The sequence below is a fragment of the Pongo pygmaeus genome, chromosome 13, assembly GCF_028885625.2.
Source record: "Pongo pygmaeus isolate AG05252 chromosome 13, NHGRI_mPonPyg2-v2.0_pri, whole genome shotgun sequence".
Classification (NCBI taxonomy): Eukaryota; Metazoa; Chordata; class Mammalia; order Primates; family Hominidae; genus Pongo; species Pongo pygmaeus.
In genome coordinates, this window is record NC_072386.2 from 52,061,972 (window position 1) to 52,079,452 (window position 17,481).

Here is a 17,481-nt window from a genome sequence, read left to right on the forward strand (position 1 = left end):
CATGAATTTTAAAATTCATACAGGATCATAAATGAATTTTTGTTAAATGTTTTTTGTTATGAATGACAAATTTCTCCATGTTCAATGAAGAAAACCTGAGAAACACAGAAGGTAACAAAAATAAACTGCCAATAGTTTCACCATTCACAGATAATCATTATTAATTTTTATGTAGTCCTTATGTCTTTTCCAGGGACATTTGCAGAAACTCTTATATTTTACAGCATATTAGACTTCTGCTGAAGTCTGTTTTTAAATCCAAACTGATGATACTGTAAATGACTGCTAATGTAACTGGTTATGACGAGCACAGTTGATAAATCTGTTAGTTTCTTAAGTAGAGCGTTATCTAAAATATAATTTTTTCTTTATATAAAGCTATCATACAGTTTTATAATCTGCTTTTATGACATTATTTTATCACAAATGTTGTATAAACTTAACATTCTTCTGTAACTTGATTTTAAATGTCTGCATTGGATTCTAACTCAGAAATGAGTAAATTTTTAAATTGATAAATATATACAGGAACTTTTATCATTTTCACACAAAATTGGAATCTTAATTTACACATTACCATGCAATTTGATTTTTTTCACTTAGTGTTTTCTGACTGTTCTTCCACATTCATAGATACACTTATTACTATTTTTAGTATTTGTGTGATATTCCAAAGTATGGAAGTTTCTTATTTACTTTGCTATTCTTTTCTTGATGGACCTTTGGCAACTACAGACAATGCTGCAATAAACATTTTTATATATATATATAGCCTTATGTTTTGGTGCATATATATTTTGTGGGGTACTTTCCCTTATGTAGGATTGCCAAGTCAAAGTGTATATATGTACATTCATTTTAATACGTATTGCCAAATTTCTCCAAAAAATTACATTAATTTCCAGTATCACTCCAATTGTTCTTAGAATTCCTGTTTATGCCTGCATTAGATTGGTGAAAAATGGTCTTATTTTAATTTCCATTTGTTTCCTTGCTAGTGATGCTTATCTTTTCATTTTTATTGGCTCTTCATACTTCCCCTTCTGCAAGTTGCCTTGTTTGTCCATTTTTCAATAGGATGGTCTTCCACAGGAAGTTTTTATTAGTATAAATATGAATATTAATACAGATAATAATTGTCCCTAAGCATTGCAAATACCTAACATGGATGGTATGGTCATCACGTTTCATTTTCTTGTCTAAACTTGTTTATCATCTATCTCTCACTAACCTAGGAATTAGTTACCTGTCCACTTGCTTGTCCTGTTCACTGTAGCTCCAATACCAAGGCATTCCCATATTAAATGGAATAAATTATCCAAACATACCGTTACTTAACCGAGATAAAGGACATCCTGTCTAGGTACAGGATTGTTAGAGATTCTTTTTTCGTGGCTATGAGATGTTGTTCTAATGTTCCCTTAAGCTTCTAGGATTAGTAGTGAGAAGTCTATTGTTAATGTGATTCTCTTTCCCTTTTCTCTGAATGATTTTTCTCATGACTGAAATTCAGTTATTTCTGCACATTATCTCTAGATATGTATGTTTTTTCATTAAACTTTTTCCACACAGCCCCACCCGCAATCAAATGTATCTAAGTCTCAGCCTTTTCAATCTGACAACCTTAAATGTTTCTAAACTAGGTAAGTTTCTTGTATTATTTCCTAAACTAATACTTGTTCTGTCTTGTTTTCTTTCTATAAACTCATTCGCAAACCTCTTGAATTTGCTCCTGCAGGTCTCTTATCTTTTCAAAAATAAGTTTATTTCTATATGCTTTACATCATGAAATTGTTTCTATTTGATCTTCTGGAACAAAAGATTCAGCTCTCACAAGGGGTTATCAGTTCATCTGTTGAATTTTTCTCTTAGTAAATTTTTAGCTCTGAAAAGTCCTGACTATGTTCTAATTACATTTTCTGAAAGTTCTTAGTAATTTTTTTCTTAATTTACTATATTCTTCTGTCTCATCCCTGTGGCTCATCAATAAGAGCCACATATTTTACTTGTTTAGTGTTTAGTTTGGTCTTACATCGTAAAGTTAATGAGCTCCCTTAGTGGTTTTTTCTTTGCTGCGTTCCATTAGCCACCTGTAGAGGTTAGGCTTTGATGTGGGTATCTGGCAATGAAGTCACAGTTTGCAGAGGCAGACAAGCTCACATACCGCTCAGCTGAGGCTTCAGCAGTCTCCTCTCAGGCACTGTCTCTGAGTAGAAGGGCCAGCTTCCTCAGACCATGAGGTGTGGCAGCAACTGAGTTCACCCGTGCAACCTCTACTCTAAGCCCGCAGCAGTTAACAGAGTTTTATGGGAAGCCCTGCTAATGTCCACTTCCAGGAGCAGACACATTCATCCCTTTTCTGAAGAGAAACCACAGGATTCCACTTTTTTAAGCTCACTTAGAGAACTGTGAAATCTCAGATCCTGTCTCAGTGCCTTAAGGAGTGGCAAAGCAAACCTTTCCCTTTGCCTGGTCCTTCAGCACCTATTCTTTCCCTAAAGAACTTGATATCTTGATGATTCTGACTTTAGGCTCATGTTTATACTCCTGAGAGGAGGAGTTAGGAATGGGGGCTTAGTCCTTCTATCTTCTCAGAATTTAGAAATTAACTTAAACCATTTCTACTAGTTGTTCAAAGTTTTTATTTGTAGCCTCTGCCTGCAAAACAGGTTCTTTTTTATTTTCATTTCTTTCATTATGATATAAAATAATACAGGCTGGGTGCAGTGACTCATGCCCATAATCCCAACACTTCGGGAGGCTGAGGCAGTCGGGTCACCTGAGGTCAGGAGTTAGAGACCAGCCTGACCAACATGGAAAACCCTGTCACTACTAAGAATACAAAAATTAGTTGGGCCTGGTGGCGAGCACCTGTAATCCCAACTACTTGGGAGGGTAAGGCAGGGAGAACTGCTTGAACCTGGGAGGCGGAGGTTGCAGTGAGCCGAGATTACGCCACACCACTCCACTCCAGTCTGGGTGGAGAGCAAGATGCCGTCTCAAAGAAGAAAAAAATAAAAATAAAAATAAAAATAATAATAATAAAATAAATAATACAGAGAGCCATTAATTATTTGGTAATAGTGTAGAAAGGTCACTGATATTTTTGTATAATCTGTTTAGCAAGACATTAGGAGGATGAGAGGAGCCTGAATTCTGCTAAAGTGTAAACATAAACAATTACCAGTCATTATTCCAGAGGTCACAAAATTTGCAACTTCCCCAATTACTCCTGCAGGTAACATCACTATTGTAGAACCTAAGATTGGCCTTTTCGGATATCTTTTCAGGTTTCTGCATTTCTGACGGCCGAGGGCTCCACATGGACCCACCAACTGGTCCTGGTCCTGTGGTCCTACTCAGAAGTGGACTCGACATGAAGACCATTTTCCGCACCTCTGATTGCCTCCCTAACCAATCAGCAGCACCCATTCCCTGCCCCACCAAACTATCCTTGAAAAATCCTAGCCTCCAAATTTTAGGGAAGACTGATTTGAATAATAAAACTATGGCGCTTCTGTTCAGCCAGCTCTTCATGAATTAAACTTTCTCTATTGCAATTCCTCTGTCTTGATAAATCAACTGTATCCAGGCAGCAGGCAAAACGAAACTGTTGGGCAGTTACAATAGTTTTAATGGATATATCTGGGCTCATTCCATCTTTATATAATGCTTAGGATTTTATATATAAAAATGAAATGACTCAAAAAATCATAAAAGGAGTATTAAGGCAATTTTATATTACATGGTTAAGAATTCTACTGCACAGTAGTATACAGTAAGTAGGTCATGGCAGACCAACTCTTCCAACAGCTAGAAAAAGGCAGAAAACATAAAAAATTATATTTTTAAAGGCATCAGGCAAGCTATGGAATCAATAAGGCCTAGATTGATTAAAATTCATCGTAGGAGGGCTGTTCAGAGGTAAGCTGATTTTTTTTCCCCTAAAAGCATTCACCAATTCTGGGCACAGGCTAAGAAAGCAGCAGACTTAGTTCAGGCAGACGCCTGCTGGAGCTAAGAAAAATCAGCAAAGCTCTTGGCAGTTACATAGGGTTGAAGAAATAATCAGACTTGAAATGCTTCAACTCCACAGCCAATTTTTCCCACAAGACATTTGCTGAACTTAGAAGCTGCAGAAGGGGCTCAAGGGCTCAAAAGCAAACTTCATAAAGGCAAAGTAACATTTCCTGTATTTGTGAGATGCACAGGTATGCATACTAATTGGAGACCTGATGTGCCTCAAACACAAAGCCAGTGATAAATATTCTGTGCTTAGTCAAACTTTAGTCAGGCTCCTGAACCTTCTTCTCTTAGGTCCATCTGTGCATTTCCTTGTAAAATCCAGTTTAGCAAGACCCCCACACTTGGTATCTGATTAGGTGGCTCATCCTCCAATCTCCCCTAAGTGATGTCTGATCACCCTGGTCTGTCTTCAGCAAGAATCCTGTTGTTTTAGCCAGAATCCCCATTACCCCTGATGTTTCCTCTTAGTAATTTTCTATCCATTGACTCCCACACTGCTCCTTGGCTATAAATTCCCACTTGCCCATGCCGAAGAATTGAGCCCAATCTCTCTTTCCCACTGCAAGAACCCACTGCAGTGTTCCCTATATACACTGCGATAGTCCCCAAAAAAGTTTTCCTTACTGTGTTTCAACAAGTATTATTTGATAATTTTTTAACACCAATTTTACCCTGAAGACATCTGCTGAATTTTGATGTCATATGGGCAAGATGACAATCAAATGCCCATCAATCAACAAGTGGATAAAGAAAATGTGGTGTATATATACACCATCGAATACTACTCAGTCACAAAAAGGAGCAAAATAATGGCATTTGCAGCAACCTAGATGGAATTGAAGACTTATTCTAAGTGAAGTAACTCAGGAATGGAAAACCAAACATCCTATGTTCTCACTCATAATTGGGAGCTAAGCTATGGGAACACAAAGACATAAGAATGATACAATGGACTTTGGGGACTCAGGGAAAAGGGTGGGAGGCGGGTGAGGGATAAAAGACTACAAACTGGGCACACAATGTACACCGCTTGGGTGATGGGTGCACCAAAATCTCCCCTCTCTTGGGAGTAGGATAAGGAAATCTTACATGATTGGCTGACAACAGAGAAAACAAAAGAGAAACTTCAGAGACCACCCATCAGAAGAAATACATACTATGCAAAAATAGTTTCGAAAAATCATAAAAGGAACTCTTCGGTAATCAAGGAGCAAAACCCCAGCAATCTCTGAGGGCTAGGAGAATTAGATTTCCAAAGTCACCACAACATAATACTCAGTCCAGTTCTCAGTGAAAAATTACTACACATAAAAAGAAACAGAAAAGTATGGCCCAGTCATAGAAAATAAAGAATATGGCAGAAACCATCCCTAAGGAAGCCCAGACATTTGAATTATTAATCTGAGACATTAAATCAACACTCTTAAATATGTTCAATAAGCTAAAGGAGACCATGGGCAAAAAACTAAAGAAAATCAGGAAAACAATGTCTAAACAAAATGAGAATATCAATAAAAGGGAAAAATGTTTTTAGATAAAAAGTACAGTAACTAAAATGAAAAATTCACTACAGAAATTCAACAGCAAATTTGAGCAGACAGAAGAAAAGATAAATGCACTTGAAAATAAGACATTTGAAATTATGCAATCTAAGGAGCAAAAAGAAGAATAAAGAAAAATAAACAGTCTGGGGGACCTGTGGGGCACTATCAATCACACCAACATACATAATATAGGAACAGAAGTATGGAGGAAAGAGAAATGGTTGAAAATATCAGGAGGCTTAATGAAATCCGTGAATATACAAATCCAAAAAACTCCAAAAACGATAAACTCAGAGACCCACACTGAGACACACTAGAATCAAATTGCTGAAACCAAAAGGCAGAATTTTGAAAACATTAACAGAGAAGCAGCTTATCAAATATAAGGGTTCCTCAATGATATGGTTTGGCTGTGTCCCCAACCAAATTTCATCTTGAATTGTAGTTCCCATAATCCCCATGTGTCCCAGGGACCTGCTGGGAGGTAACTGAATCACAGAGGTGGTACCCTCATGGTGTTCTCGTGATAATGAGTGAGTTCTTACGAGATCTGATGGTATTTTAATAGGTGGCTTTTCTCCCTTTGCTCAGCACTTCTCTCCTGCCACCATGTGAAGGACATGTTTGTTTCCCCTGCTGCCATGATTGTAATTTTCCTGAGGCCTCCCCAGCCATGTAGAACTGTGAGTCAATTAAACCTCTTTCCTTTATAAATTACCCAGTCTTGGGCAGTTCTTTATAGCAGCATGAGAATGAACTAATACAGTAAATTGGTACTGCAGAGAGTAGGGTGCTGCTACAAAGATACCCAAAAATGTGGAAGCAACTTTAGAGCTGGGTAACTGGCAGAGGTTGGAACAGTAGACACCCACACTTAAAAAGGCACATCTCAGGCCCAGTGTGGCGGCTCATGCCTGTAATCCCAGCACTTGAGAGGCCAAGGCAGGATGATCGCTTGAGCCTAGGAGTTTGAGACCAGCCTGGCCAATGTAGTGAGATCATATCTCTATAAAAATTAAACAAAATCAGCCGGGCGTGGTGGTGCGTGCCTATGGTCCCAGCTACTAGGGAGGCTGAGGGATAGGATCACTTAAGCCCAGGAAATCAAGACTGCAGTGAGCCATGATCATGCCACTGCATTTCAGCCTGGGCAACAAAACAGGAATCTGTCTCAAAAAAAAAAAAAAAAGGTGGGGGTGGAGGGACATTTCAAATAAATAACCTAAATGTGCACATAAAATAACTAAATAACAAAGAGCAAAGTAATCCCGAAGCTAGCAGAAGAAAGGAAATAATAAAAGTTAGAGCAAAATAAAAAGAGAATGGAAAAACAATAAAGAAAATACACTTTAACAAAAATTGTTTATTCCTGATACAGAGTCTTGCTCTATTGCCCAGGCTGGAGTGCTGTGACAAGATCAAAGCTCATGGTAACCTTGAACTCCTGGGCACAGGTGATCCTCCTGACTCACCCTCCTGAGCAGCTAGGACTACAATCATGTGCCAACTCACCTGGCTAAGTTTAATTTATTTTTTGTAGCGATGGCATTTCACTATGTCGCCCAGGCTCCCCTGTAACTCCCTGCCTCAAGCAATCCTCCCGCTCCAGCTTCCCAAAGTGCTGGGATTACAGACATGAGCCATCACATCCAGCCAAAAGTTGACTCTTTGAAAAATCAACAAAACTAATAAACCTCTAGGTAAGTTAAGAAAAAAGGGAGATGATTCAAATCACAAAAATCAGAAAGAACATTACCAGTAATTTTGCACAAATAACAGAGATTATGAGAATACAATAAAGAGTTGTATTCCAACAAATTAGACAAGCCAGATGAAACTGACAAAGTTATAAAAACATACAATCTACCAAAACTGACTTGAGAACTATAAATCAATATATTGTATGAATATAGATGCAAAAGTCCTCAGCAAATACTTCATAGGTCGTGACAAAGTGGGATTCATTCACCGAATGCAAGGATGATTCAATATAGGAAAATCAATCAATGAAATACACTACATTAACAGGATGAAGAAAAAATCCACGTTTCTCAATTGACGCAAAGAGAGCATTTGACAAAATTTAACACCCTCTAACAATAAAAGCATGCCAGAAACTAAGAACAGAAGTAAATAACCTCAACATAATAAAGACCATATATGAAAAACCTAAAGCCAACATTATACTCAATGGTGACAGACTGAAAGCCTTCCCACTAGAACAAGAACAAGATAAGGATACCCACTTTTACCACTTAATTCAACATAGTATTGAAAGTTCCGCCAAGAGCAATTAAACAAGAAAACGAGATAAAGGCATCCAAATCAGACCACAGAGATGTATAAATAATGCACACAAAAATTATTAGAGCTAATAAAGTTAGCAAAGTTGTAGGATTAAAATCAATACACAAAAATCACATATATCCATACAGTATGGATGAGAAAGGTTTCCTGCAGTATAGCACAGCCACATTGCCAGATTGTGGCCAGACTGCTTCTTTACGTGAGACTTCAATCCACTCCTCCTCATGGGGTAGTGGGTCTTCCCAGCTGGGGTCTTGAGCCACCCCCAACTGGACAGAGCTCTAATTTCCCCCCAGGACAGAGTGTACCCGAGTGGTGAGGTAGGCTGCCACACTGGCGTTCAGGCTTCTCAATCAGTCCAGGCTGTGGGTCCTGGAGAGCCCATACCAATTGGGGGCTGAAGGAATCCCCAACACAGCACACCTGCTGCAGCCAGACTGCTTCTTTAAGTGGGTCCCTGATCCCGTTCCTCCTGACTGGGTGACATCTCCCAACAGAGGTCTCCAGCCACCTCCTCCAGGCACATCTGAGCCAGCAACAGGTCAGTACCCCCCTGTGAAGGAGCTTCCAAGGAAGAAGGAGGCTGCCATCTTTGCTGTTTTGCAGCCCTCCCTGGTGACACCTCCAGGTACAGGAAAAATCGAGGCAACAAGGGTCTGGAGTAGACCCCCACAAATGGCAGCAGTTTTATGGAAGAGTGGCCTGTTAAAAGAAAAACAAACAGAAAACAACAACATCAACAAAAAAGACCCTACAAAAAACCCCATTCAAAGGTCAGCAACCTCAAAGATCAAAGGTAGATAAGCCCACAAAGATGAGAAATTAATCAATGCAAAAACGCTAAGAACTCAAAAAACCAGAGTGCCTATTCTCCTCCAAATGACCACAACACCTCTCCAGCAAGGGCTCACAACTGGGCTGAGGCTGAGAAAGCTGAATGACAGAAGTAGGCTTTGGAAGGTGGGTAACAACGAACCTCGCTGAGCTAAAGGAGCAAGTTGTAACCCAATGCAAAGAAGCTAAGAAACATGACAAAACAATACAGGAGGTGCCAAGTTCTCAGAGACCTTCAAAGAGACTTAGACTTCCACACAATAATAGTGGGAGACTTTAACACACCACTGACAATGTGAGAGATGAGGAGCCAGTTTGGAGAGGAATTTAACTGACCTGTTAGAGCTGAGAAACACACTACAAGATCAAAAAAGACAAAGGGCATTACATAATGATAAAGGGTTCAATTCAACAAGAAGAGCTAAATGTCCTAAATATATACGCTCCCAATATAGGAACACCCAGATTCACAAAGCAAGTTCTTAGGGACCTTGAAAGAGACTTAGACTCCCACGCAATAATAGTGGGAGACTTTAATACACCACTGACAATACTAGGAGGAGCCAGTTTAGAGAGGAACATAACCGATCTGTTAGAGCTCAGAAACACACTACAAGAACTTCACAATGCAATCTCAAGTATTAATAGCAGAATAGACCAAGTGCAGAAAAGAATCTCAGAGCTTGAAGACTATCTTGCTGAAATAAGATAGGCGGAAAAGAATAGAGAAAAAAGAATGAAAATGAACAAAACCTCCGAGAAATGTGGGATTATGTAAATAAACTGAACCTAAGACTGATTGGGGTACCTGAAAGAGATGGGGAGAATGGAACCAAGTTGGAAAACATATTTCAGGATATCATCCAGGAGAACTTCCCCAACCTAGGAAGACAGGCCAACATTCAAATTCAGGAAATGCAGAGAACCTCAGTAAGATATTCCCTGAGAAGATCAACCCCAAGACACATAATCATCAGATTCTGCAAGGTCAAAATGAAAGAAAAATGTTAAGGGCAGTCAGACAGAAAGACCAGGTCACCTACGAAGGGGAGGCCCATCAGACTAACAATAGACCTCTCAGTGAAAACCCTAAAAGCCAGAAGAGATTAGGGCCAATAGTAGACATTCTTTTCTTTTTTTTTTTTAATTAATGCTTCCCAAAGAGAACTACAGATTCAACGCAGTCTCTACCAAATTCCCAATGGTATTTTTTACGGAAATAGAAAACCAGTTCAAAAAGTCATATAGCATCTTAGGGACTGGCTCAGAACAGTCAAAACTATAGATGATACTGAACTTATGATGGTTCAACTTACGACATTATGATGGATGTTTGGGGCTGTTAAATTTTTGACTTATGGTATTTTCAACTTACAATGGGTTGACAATGGGTTGACATGACTTATATCCTGAAATACAACAATAAAATTGGAGGATTCCACTTCCTGATTTCAAAAGTTACTACAAAGCCACAGTAATTTAAAAACTGTGGTACTGGAATAAGGACAGACACATAGAACAATGAAACAGAATGGAGCATCCAGAAACAACCCCAAATACCAATGGCCAATTGATTTTCAACAAGAGTACCAAGACCATTCAATGGGAAAAGAATAGTTCTTTAACATATTGTACTGTAACATTTAACATAAAGTACAACTTTTTTTGGTAATACACATCCACTAATGAAAATTAGATTCTTTTTGTGGAAATAACATTTTTGGTAAATTGGGGTTTAAAGTACTTTTCCCTATCATCAAAATTGAGTGCAAATTTTCATCTATTAATGCTGGTCCTTAATGAGATTTTACATACTTCATATTTGAAAACGTTTTCTAATACAGCAAAAGCTATTTTCCAAAGTTATTTAGTGTCTGTTAAGTGGTAGAGGGTGGTCCTTCAAGTAAAGGAAAAAAAAAGTCAGTCTCGGTAAAAAAAAAGTTTCCAATAAACTTTTATCACTACCCAAGCCATAACAGCTGTGGAGCAGGGCAATTCAAGATATTCCTGCTTCCATCTCTGAAAAAAACTTACACTAACCATAGGTTTTAAAAGCCTTATATTTTCACAAACTTTGTAAATCTGTCCAACTAAGTCTTTTGCTGCTCCATGTGGATTTTTACTACTATCAATTAATACAACTTCTTAGATTCTACTTTGGGTTGTACTGAATTAGTATTTTCTCAACTCCTTTGAGAATTTTTTTCATCTGGAATTGTTCCGCAGGTCATTCACAGTAATTCTTAGTCCATTCATACTTCACATGGACCACTGAAATTTACAACTGAGCAGTATTAAAACATCTGTCAATTTATCAAAAACCAAGCAAACTTACTTTTACTGCACTTTCATTTTCATATTTGATTTTTGTGAAGGAATTTTGTGGTGAGCTGTTCTGTGCTAAATTTTTTAATTCTTCTAACTTAACCTTCAGTACATTCCGGTAAGTGCTTAGTCTAGTGATGTCAGCTTATATTCTTTTGGCATAGCTATAGTGCCATTGAATAATAAATACAACATTTTGCCATCTAATTCAATAATAAAATAAACCACACTACAGTGTGCTTTAAAAACAAAACGAAGTCTTTTTCTCTTCTTTGGTTCCTTTGACATGAGTATGTACTAGAATAAAAATAATATAGAATGTCACAGAATGGCAATATGTGTACACTTGAAATGTTATGAAGTTATAACTGTGTTACTACACAGTGCATTGAACAGAAGAGCAAAGCAATGAGAGCACCACATACACTTGCTTTAAGAACTTCAACTCAGTCTGCTATTGTAGCTTGAAAGAAGTTACAGACAATACGTAAATCAGTGAGGATTTTCGTGCCCCAGTAAAATTTTAGTTATGGACACTGAAATTTAAGTATCACATAATTTTCAACTGTAGCAAATATTCTTCTTTGACTTGATTATTTAAATATGTAAAAACTATTCTTACATCATGGTCTGTGTACAAACAGGCACCAGGGCGTATTTGGTACATGGTCAGTCATCTGCAAACTCCTGCTATAGGAAGCATAGAACTACTCAGTATTTTTGATCATATGGAACATTTCAGATTATTAACCTAGTCCGTGTTATATATAGTATGGACTAGAAAGGGACAAATGCAAAGAGATAAGTTAGTTATAAGGATACAGTAAATGGAAGCTGAGTAGCTAAGTTTATACCTTATCTCTCTAATATACACTACCCATGTAACCTTGGATAAGACAATTTTTCAGATCCTCAATTTACACATCCATTATGAAGGATAATAATATCTACTTCAAAGCACTTATCTAAAGATTAAATGGGATGATCCATGTAAACTGATTACAATTGTACTCATCAGATAGGAGGTGCTCAATAATGTTAATTAACCACATATATTACTGCTAATGCATATTAAGTCATAATGACAGCCTTAGTGATAAAACATGAACTGAAAAGGTAAAATTAAACATATCTAGGCATGTTTAATAGAACAGAAGAAAAAAAGGAGAAACAGATCCAAATAGATATGAAAATTTTAGTACGACATATGCACATAAAGCTTATTATTTTCTGGAATATCTTTTGGAATGGAAGGGAGGACTTTAAATATAAATTCAAGAATACCATGTGAATATGTTTTAAAAAACTAGATAAGACTTCAAGGACAAAACAGTAAAGTGAGAACAACAAACAGAAAAGGATATAGGTGCTATGTTTAGGGATGGAAGGAAGCAGCAGAGTCAAAACAGAAGCTATAGTAGGAGTAACACACACAGAATAATTAGTAAAGCAGTTAGACTTCAAGGGCAAAACAGTAAAGTGAGAACAACAAACAGAAAAGGATACAGGTGCTATGTTTAGGGATATAGGTGCTTTGTTAAGGAAGTAGCAGAGTCAAAAGAGAAGCTATAGTAGGAGTAATCCACACAGAATAATCAGTAAAGCAATTCCTATCAGAATAAATACTTATGAGTGTAAAAGACTGAAAGTCATCTAAGAGAATCAAATTTAAATGCGATGTAATGATTTCATAAGAAAACACTATTTAGCAGTAAAATCTACTTACTGATACAGCTATCATGGTACTATCTGGCCTCCATTCAGCTTGCTTGTAGGATCCAAACTGAGTAGATGATTTTGCAGGCTCCTTGTAGGTTACAATTAACACACTAGGCTGTGTGATTAAAAAAAAAAAAAAAGTTGTATTTTTATCAATATCATAAAAATACAGAAATAAAATTTAAGATAACATATAGAGTATTCAAAGTATTTTTAGAGTAAAATAAAAGACAACATTGATATTAAACTATCGGCTTTCAACATTCCAAGCATATCAACCAAAACAAAGACCTAAACCTACGCCTGTATTATTAAGGAAACTGAATTAATAATTAATAATCATCCAAAACAGAAAGAACCAGGACTAAATGTGTTCATAGGTGAAGTCTACCAAACATTTAAGGGAGAAATTACACCAATTCTTTACAAAGCCTTCCACAAGACAGAAGCAGGAGTACTTCCTAATTTTGAGTCCAGCACTCCCTTAATACCAAAATCAGAAAAGGATATTACATGAAAAGAAAACTACAGGCCAGGCGCAGTGGCTCACGCCTGTAATCCCAGCACTTTGGGAGGCCACGGTGGGCAGATCACGAGGTCAGGAGATGGAGACCATCCTGGCTAACACAACGAAACCCTGTTTCTACTAAAAATACAAAAAAATTAGCTGGGCGTGGTGGCAGGCACCTGTAGTCCCAGCTACTTGGGAGGCTGAGGCAGGAGAATGGCGTGAACCTGGGAGGCGGAGCTTGCAGTGAGCCGAGATCACAACAACACTGCACTCCAGCCTGGGTGACAAAGCAACACTCTGTCTCAAAAAAAAAAAAAAAAGAAACCACTACAGATCAACATAGATATAAAACCTCTCAACAAAATATTAGCAAATCAAATCCAACAAGGTATTAAAAAAAATTAAACATCATAACCAAATACGATATACCCCAGGTATGCAAGCCTGGTTCAGCATTCAAAACTCAATTAATATAATCCATCACATCAACAGGCTACAAAAAAATCACTATTATTTCAATAAATGCAAAAAAAGCACTTAACAAATCTAACAACAAGATAAAAACGGTGAGCAAGGCCGGGCACCATGGCTCATGCCTGTAATCCCAGCACTTTGGGAGGCTGAGGCTGGGGGATCACCTGAGGTCAGGAGTTTGTGACCAGCCTGGCCAATATGGCGAAACCCCGTCTCTACTAAAAATACAAAAATTAGCCGGGTGTGGTGGCAGGCACCTATAATCCCAGCTATTCGGGAGGCTGAGGCAGGAGAATCACTTGAACCTGGGAGGTGGAGGCTGCAGTGAGCTGAGACTGCGAGACTGCACTCCAGCCTGGGCAAAAGAGGGAGACTCCATCTCCATAAAATGAAACAAATAAACAAAAAACACTGAGCAAACTACAGAACAACACTCATTCATGATTTAAAAAAAAACTCTCAGGAATAGAAAGAAATTTTTTCAACGTGATAAAGAACATCTATGAGAAACCTACAGCTCAAAGCTTTCCTGCTAAGATCAGGAACAAGGGAAGGATGTCTCCACTCACAGCAGCTTTTCAACAGAATAGTGGAAGTCCCAGCTAATTCAATAAGACCACAAAAAGGAATAAAAGGTAAAGAGATTGGGAAGGAATAAATAAAACTGTCTTTACTCAGAGATAACGTGATCATCTATGTAGAAAATTTGACAGAATTGACCCAAAAATCCTCCTAGAGAAAGTAACTATATAGCAAGGTTACAGGATCCAAGATTAATATACAAAAGTCAATAAATTTTCTATATACCAGCAATAAAAAAGTGGAATTTGTCATTACAAACACATTTGCAGGCCAGGCGCAGTAGCTCATGCCTGTAATCCCTACACTTTGAAAGGCCAAGGCGGGCAGATCACTTAAAGTCAGAAGTTCAAGACCAGCCTGGCCAACATGGTGAAACCCATCTCTACTAAAAATACAAAAATTAGTCAGGTGTGGTTACATCTCTACTAAAAATACAAAAATTAGTCCCAGCTACTCAGGAGGCTGAGGCAGAAGAACTGCTTGAACCTGGGAGGTACAGGTTGCAGTAAGCTGAGACTGCGCTACTGCGCTCCACCCTAGGCAACAGAAACTCCATCTCAAAAACAAAAACAAGGCCGGGCACAGTGGCTCATGCCTGTAATCCCAACACTTTGGGAGGCCAAGACAGACAAATCGCCTGAGGTCAGGAGTTCGAGACCAGCCCGCCAACATGGTGAAACCCCGTCTCTACTAAAAAATTACAAAAATTAGCTGGACATGGTGGCAGGCACCTATAATCCCAGCTACTTGGGAGAATGTGGCAGGAGAATCGCTTGACCCCGGGAGGCAGAGGTTGCAGTGAGTCAAGACCACACCATTGCACTCCAGCCTGGGTAGCAAGAGTGAGACTCTATCTCCAAAAAAAAGAAACCAAACAAACAAAAACAAAAAACACACACTTGCAGCCTGGGCAACATGGTGCAGCCTGGGCAACATGGTGAAACCTTGTCTCTACAAACAAAACAATACAAAAATTAGCTGGGCATGGTGGCACACACCTGTAGTCCCAGCTACTCAGGAGGCTGAAGTGGGAGATTGCTTGAGCCTGGGAGGCAGAGGTTGCAGTGAGCTGAGATCACGTCACTGCACTCCAGCCTAAGTGACAGAGTAAGATGCTGTCTCAAAAACATAAAAAATGTAAAAAGCATTTTTTAAAAACTATGTAACAGAATACGTTTATCTATAGAAAAAAGTTACAAAACACTAATGAAAGATACCAAAGAAGAGCTAAATAAATGGAGACAGGCTGGGTGCGGTTGCGCACGCCTGTAATCCCAGCACTTTGAGAGGCTGAGGTAGGCAGATCACCAGGTCAAAAGTTTGAGACCAACCTGGCCAACATAGTGAAACCCCATCTCTACTAAAAATACAAAAATTAGCCGGGCGTAGTGGTGTGCATCTGTAGTCACAGCTACGTGGGAGGCTGAGGCAGGAGAATCACTTGAACACAGGAGATGGAGGCTGCAGTGAGCCAAGACTGCACCATTGCACTCCAGCCTGGGTGACAGAGTGAAACTGTCTCCAAAAAAAAAAAAAAAAAAAAAAAAGAAAGAATGAAAGAAAAAAATAAATGGAGACATATACCATGTTAATGAATACAAAGACTCAATACTGTCAATATGTCAGTTCTTCCCAACTTGATATACAGATTTAATACAATCTCAATCAAATTCCCAGCAATTTATTTTCTGGATATCAACAGACTCACTCTAAAGTTGATATAGAGAGGCAAAAGACCAAGACTAGCAACTTAATACTGGAGAAGACAATGTTGGAAGACTGGCACTACCTGACTTTAAGACTTACTATAAAGCTAAAGTAGTGAAGAAAATGTGGTATTAACAAAATAATAAACAAATCAATCAATGGAACAGAATAGAGAGCCCAGAAATAGACACACACAAATATATGCCAACTGATCTTTAAGAGAGGAGGAAAGGAAGTACAACAGAGAAAAGACAGTCTTTGCAACGAATTGTTTGAATACAACTAGACGTCAACATTCACAAAAATAAATACCTGATGAACACAGATGCAAAAGTCCTCAACAAAATACTAGCAAACCAAATTCAACAATTCACCATGATCAAGTAGGACTGATCCCAGGAATGCAAGGATGGTTCAACACAGACAAATCAATAAATGTGATATATCACATTAAAAGAATAAAAGGCAAAAACCCCATGATCTTTTCAGTAGAGGCAGAAAAAGCATTTGACAAAACGCAACATCTATTCTTGACAACAACTCTTAACAAATTAAGAATAGAAAGAATGTAACTCAACACAATAAAAGCCATATATGACAAACCCATAGCTAACACTACTGAATAAGGAAAAGTTGAAATCTTTTCCTCTAATCTGGAATAAGACAAGGATACTATCTTTCACCACTTTTATTCAATGCAGTACTGGAAATCCTAGCCAGAGCAATTAGGCAAGAAAAAAAAAAAGAATAAAAAGTATCCAAATTAATTGGAAAGGAGAAGTCAAATTAGCCCTGTTTGCAGGTAACACAATCTTACATACAGAAACCCTAAAGACGCCACCAAAAAAGTGGTAGAACAAAATAATTCAGTAAAGTTGTAGAATACAACATCAATATACAAAAACCAGTAATGTCTCTATACACTAACAGTGAATTAGCTGAAAAAAGAAATCAACAAAACAATCCCACTTATTAATAGCTATAAAAAAAAAACCAAAGAACAAAAAATTTAATTAAAGAAGTAAAAGATCCCTACAATGAAAACTATAAAACAGTAATGAAATGAAGAAAACACAAATACATGGAAAGATATCCCATGTTTATAGATTGGAAAAATTAATACTGTTAAATTGTCCATATGACCCAAAGTGATCTACAGATCCAATGTAATCCCTACCAAAATACCAATGATATGCCTCTCGGCAGTGGAAAACACAAGCCTAAAATTCATACTGAACCACAGAGGACCTCAAATAGCCAAAGCAATCTTGAGCAAAATAACAGAGTTAGTGGAATTACACTACCTGACTTCAAAATATACTACAAAGCTATATTAACCAAAACACCATGGTACTGGCAATAAAAGCAAATAAAACAATGGAACAAAATAGCCCAGAAATAAATCCATGCTTTTACAGCCAACTGATTTTCAAAAAACAGGTGCCAAGAGCA

The 17,481-nt window shown here is 37.9% G+C and overlaps 1 protein-coding gene across 8 annotated transcripts in view; it reads right to left on the bottom strand.

Moving 5' to 3' along the window:
- Window positions 1–17,481, bottom strand: part of RIC1 (RIC1 homolog, RAB6A GEF complex partner 1) — a 181,886-nt gene that overhangs the window by 136,659 nt on the left and 27,746 nt on the right. For all 8 annotated transcript variants that reach the window (XR_008504533.2, XR_010123300.1, XR_010123301.1 and 5 more), the window contains exon 2: window positions 12,763–12,870. Coding sequence is in view for 4 of the 8 variants with exons in the window: in XM_054500832.2 (XP_054356807.1) it covers window positions 12,763–12,870 (108 nt within the window). In the remaining 4 variants the exon portion in view is untranslated. The remainder of the gene's footprint in view (window positions 1–12,762; window positions 12,871–17,481) is intronic.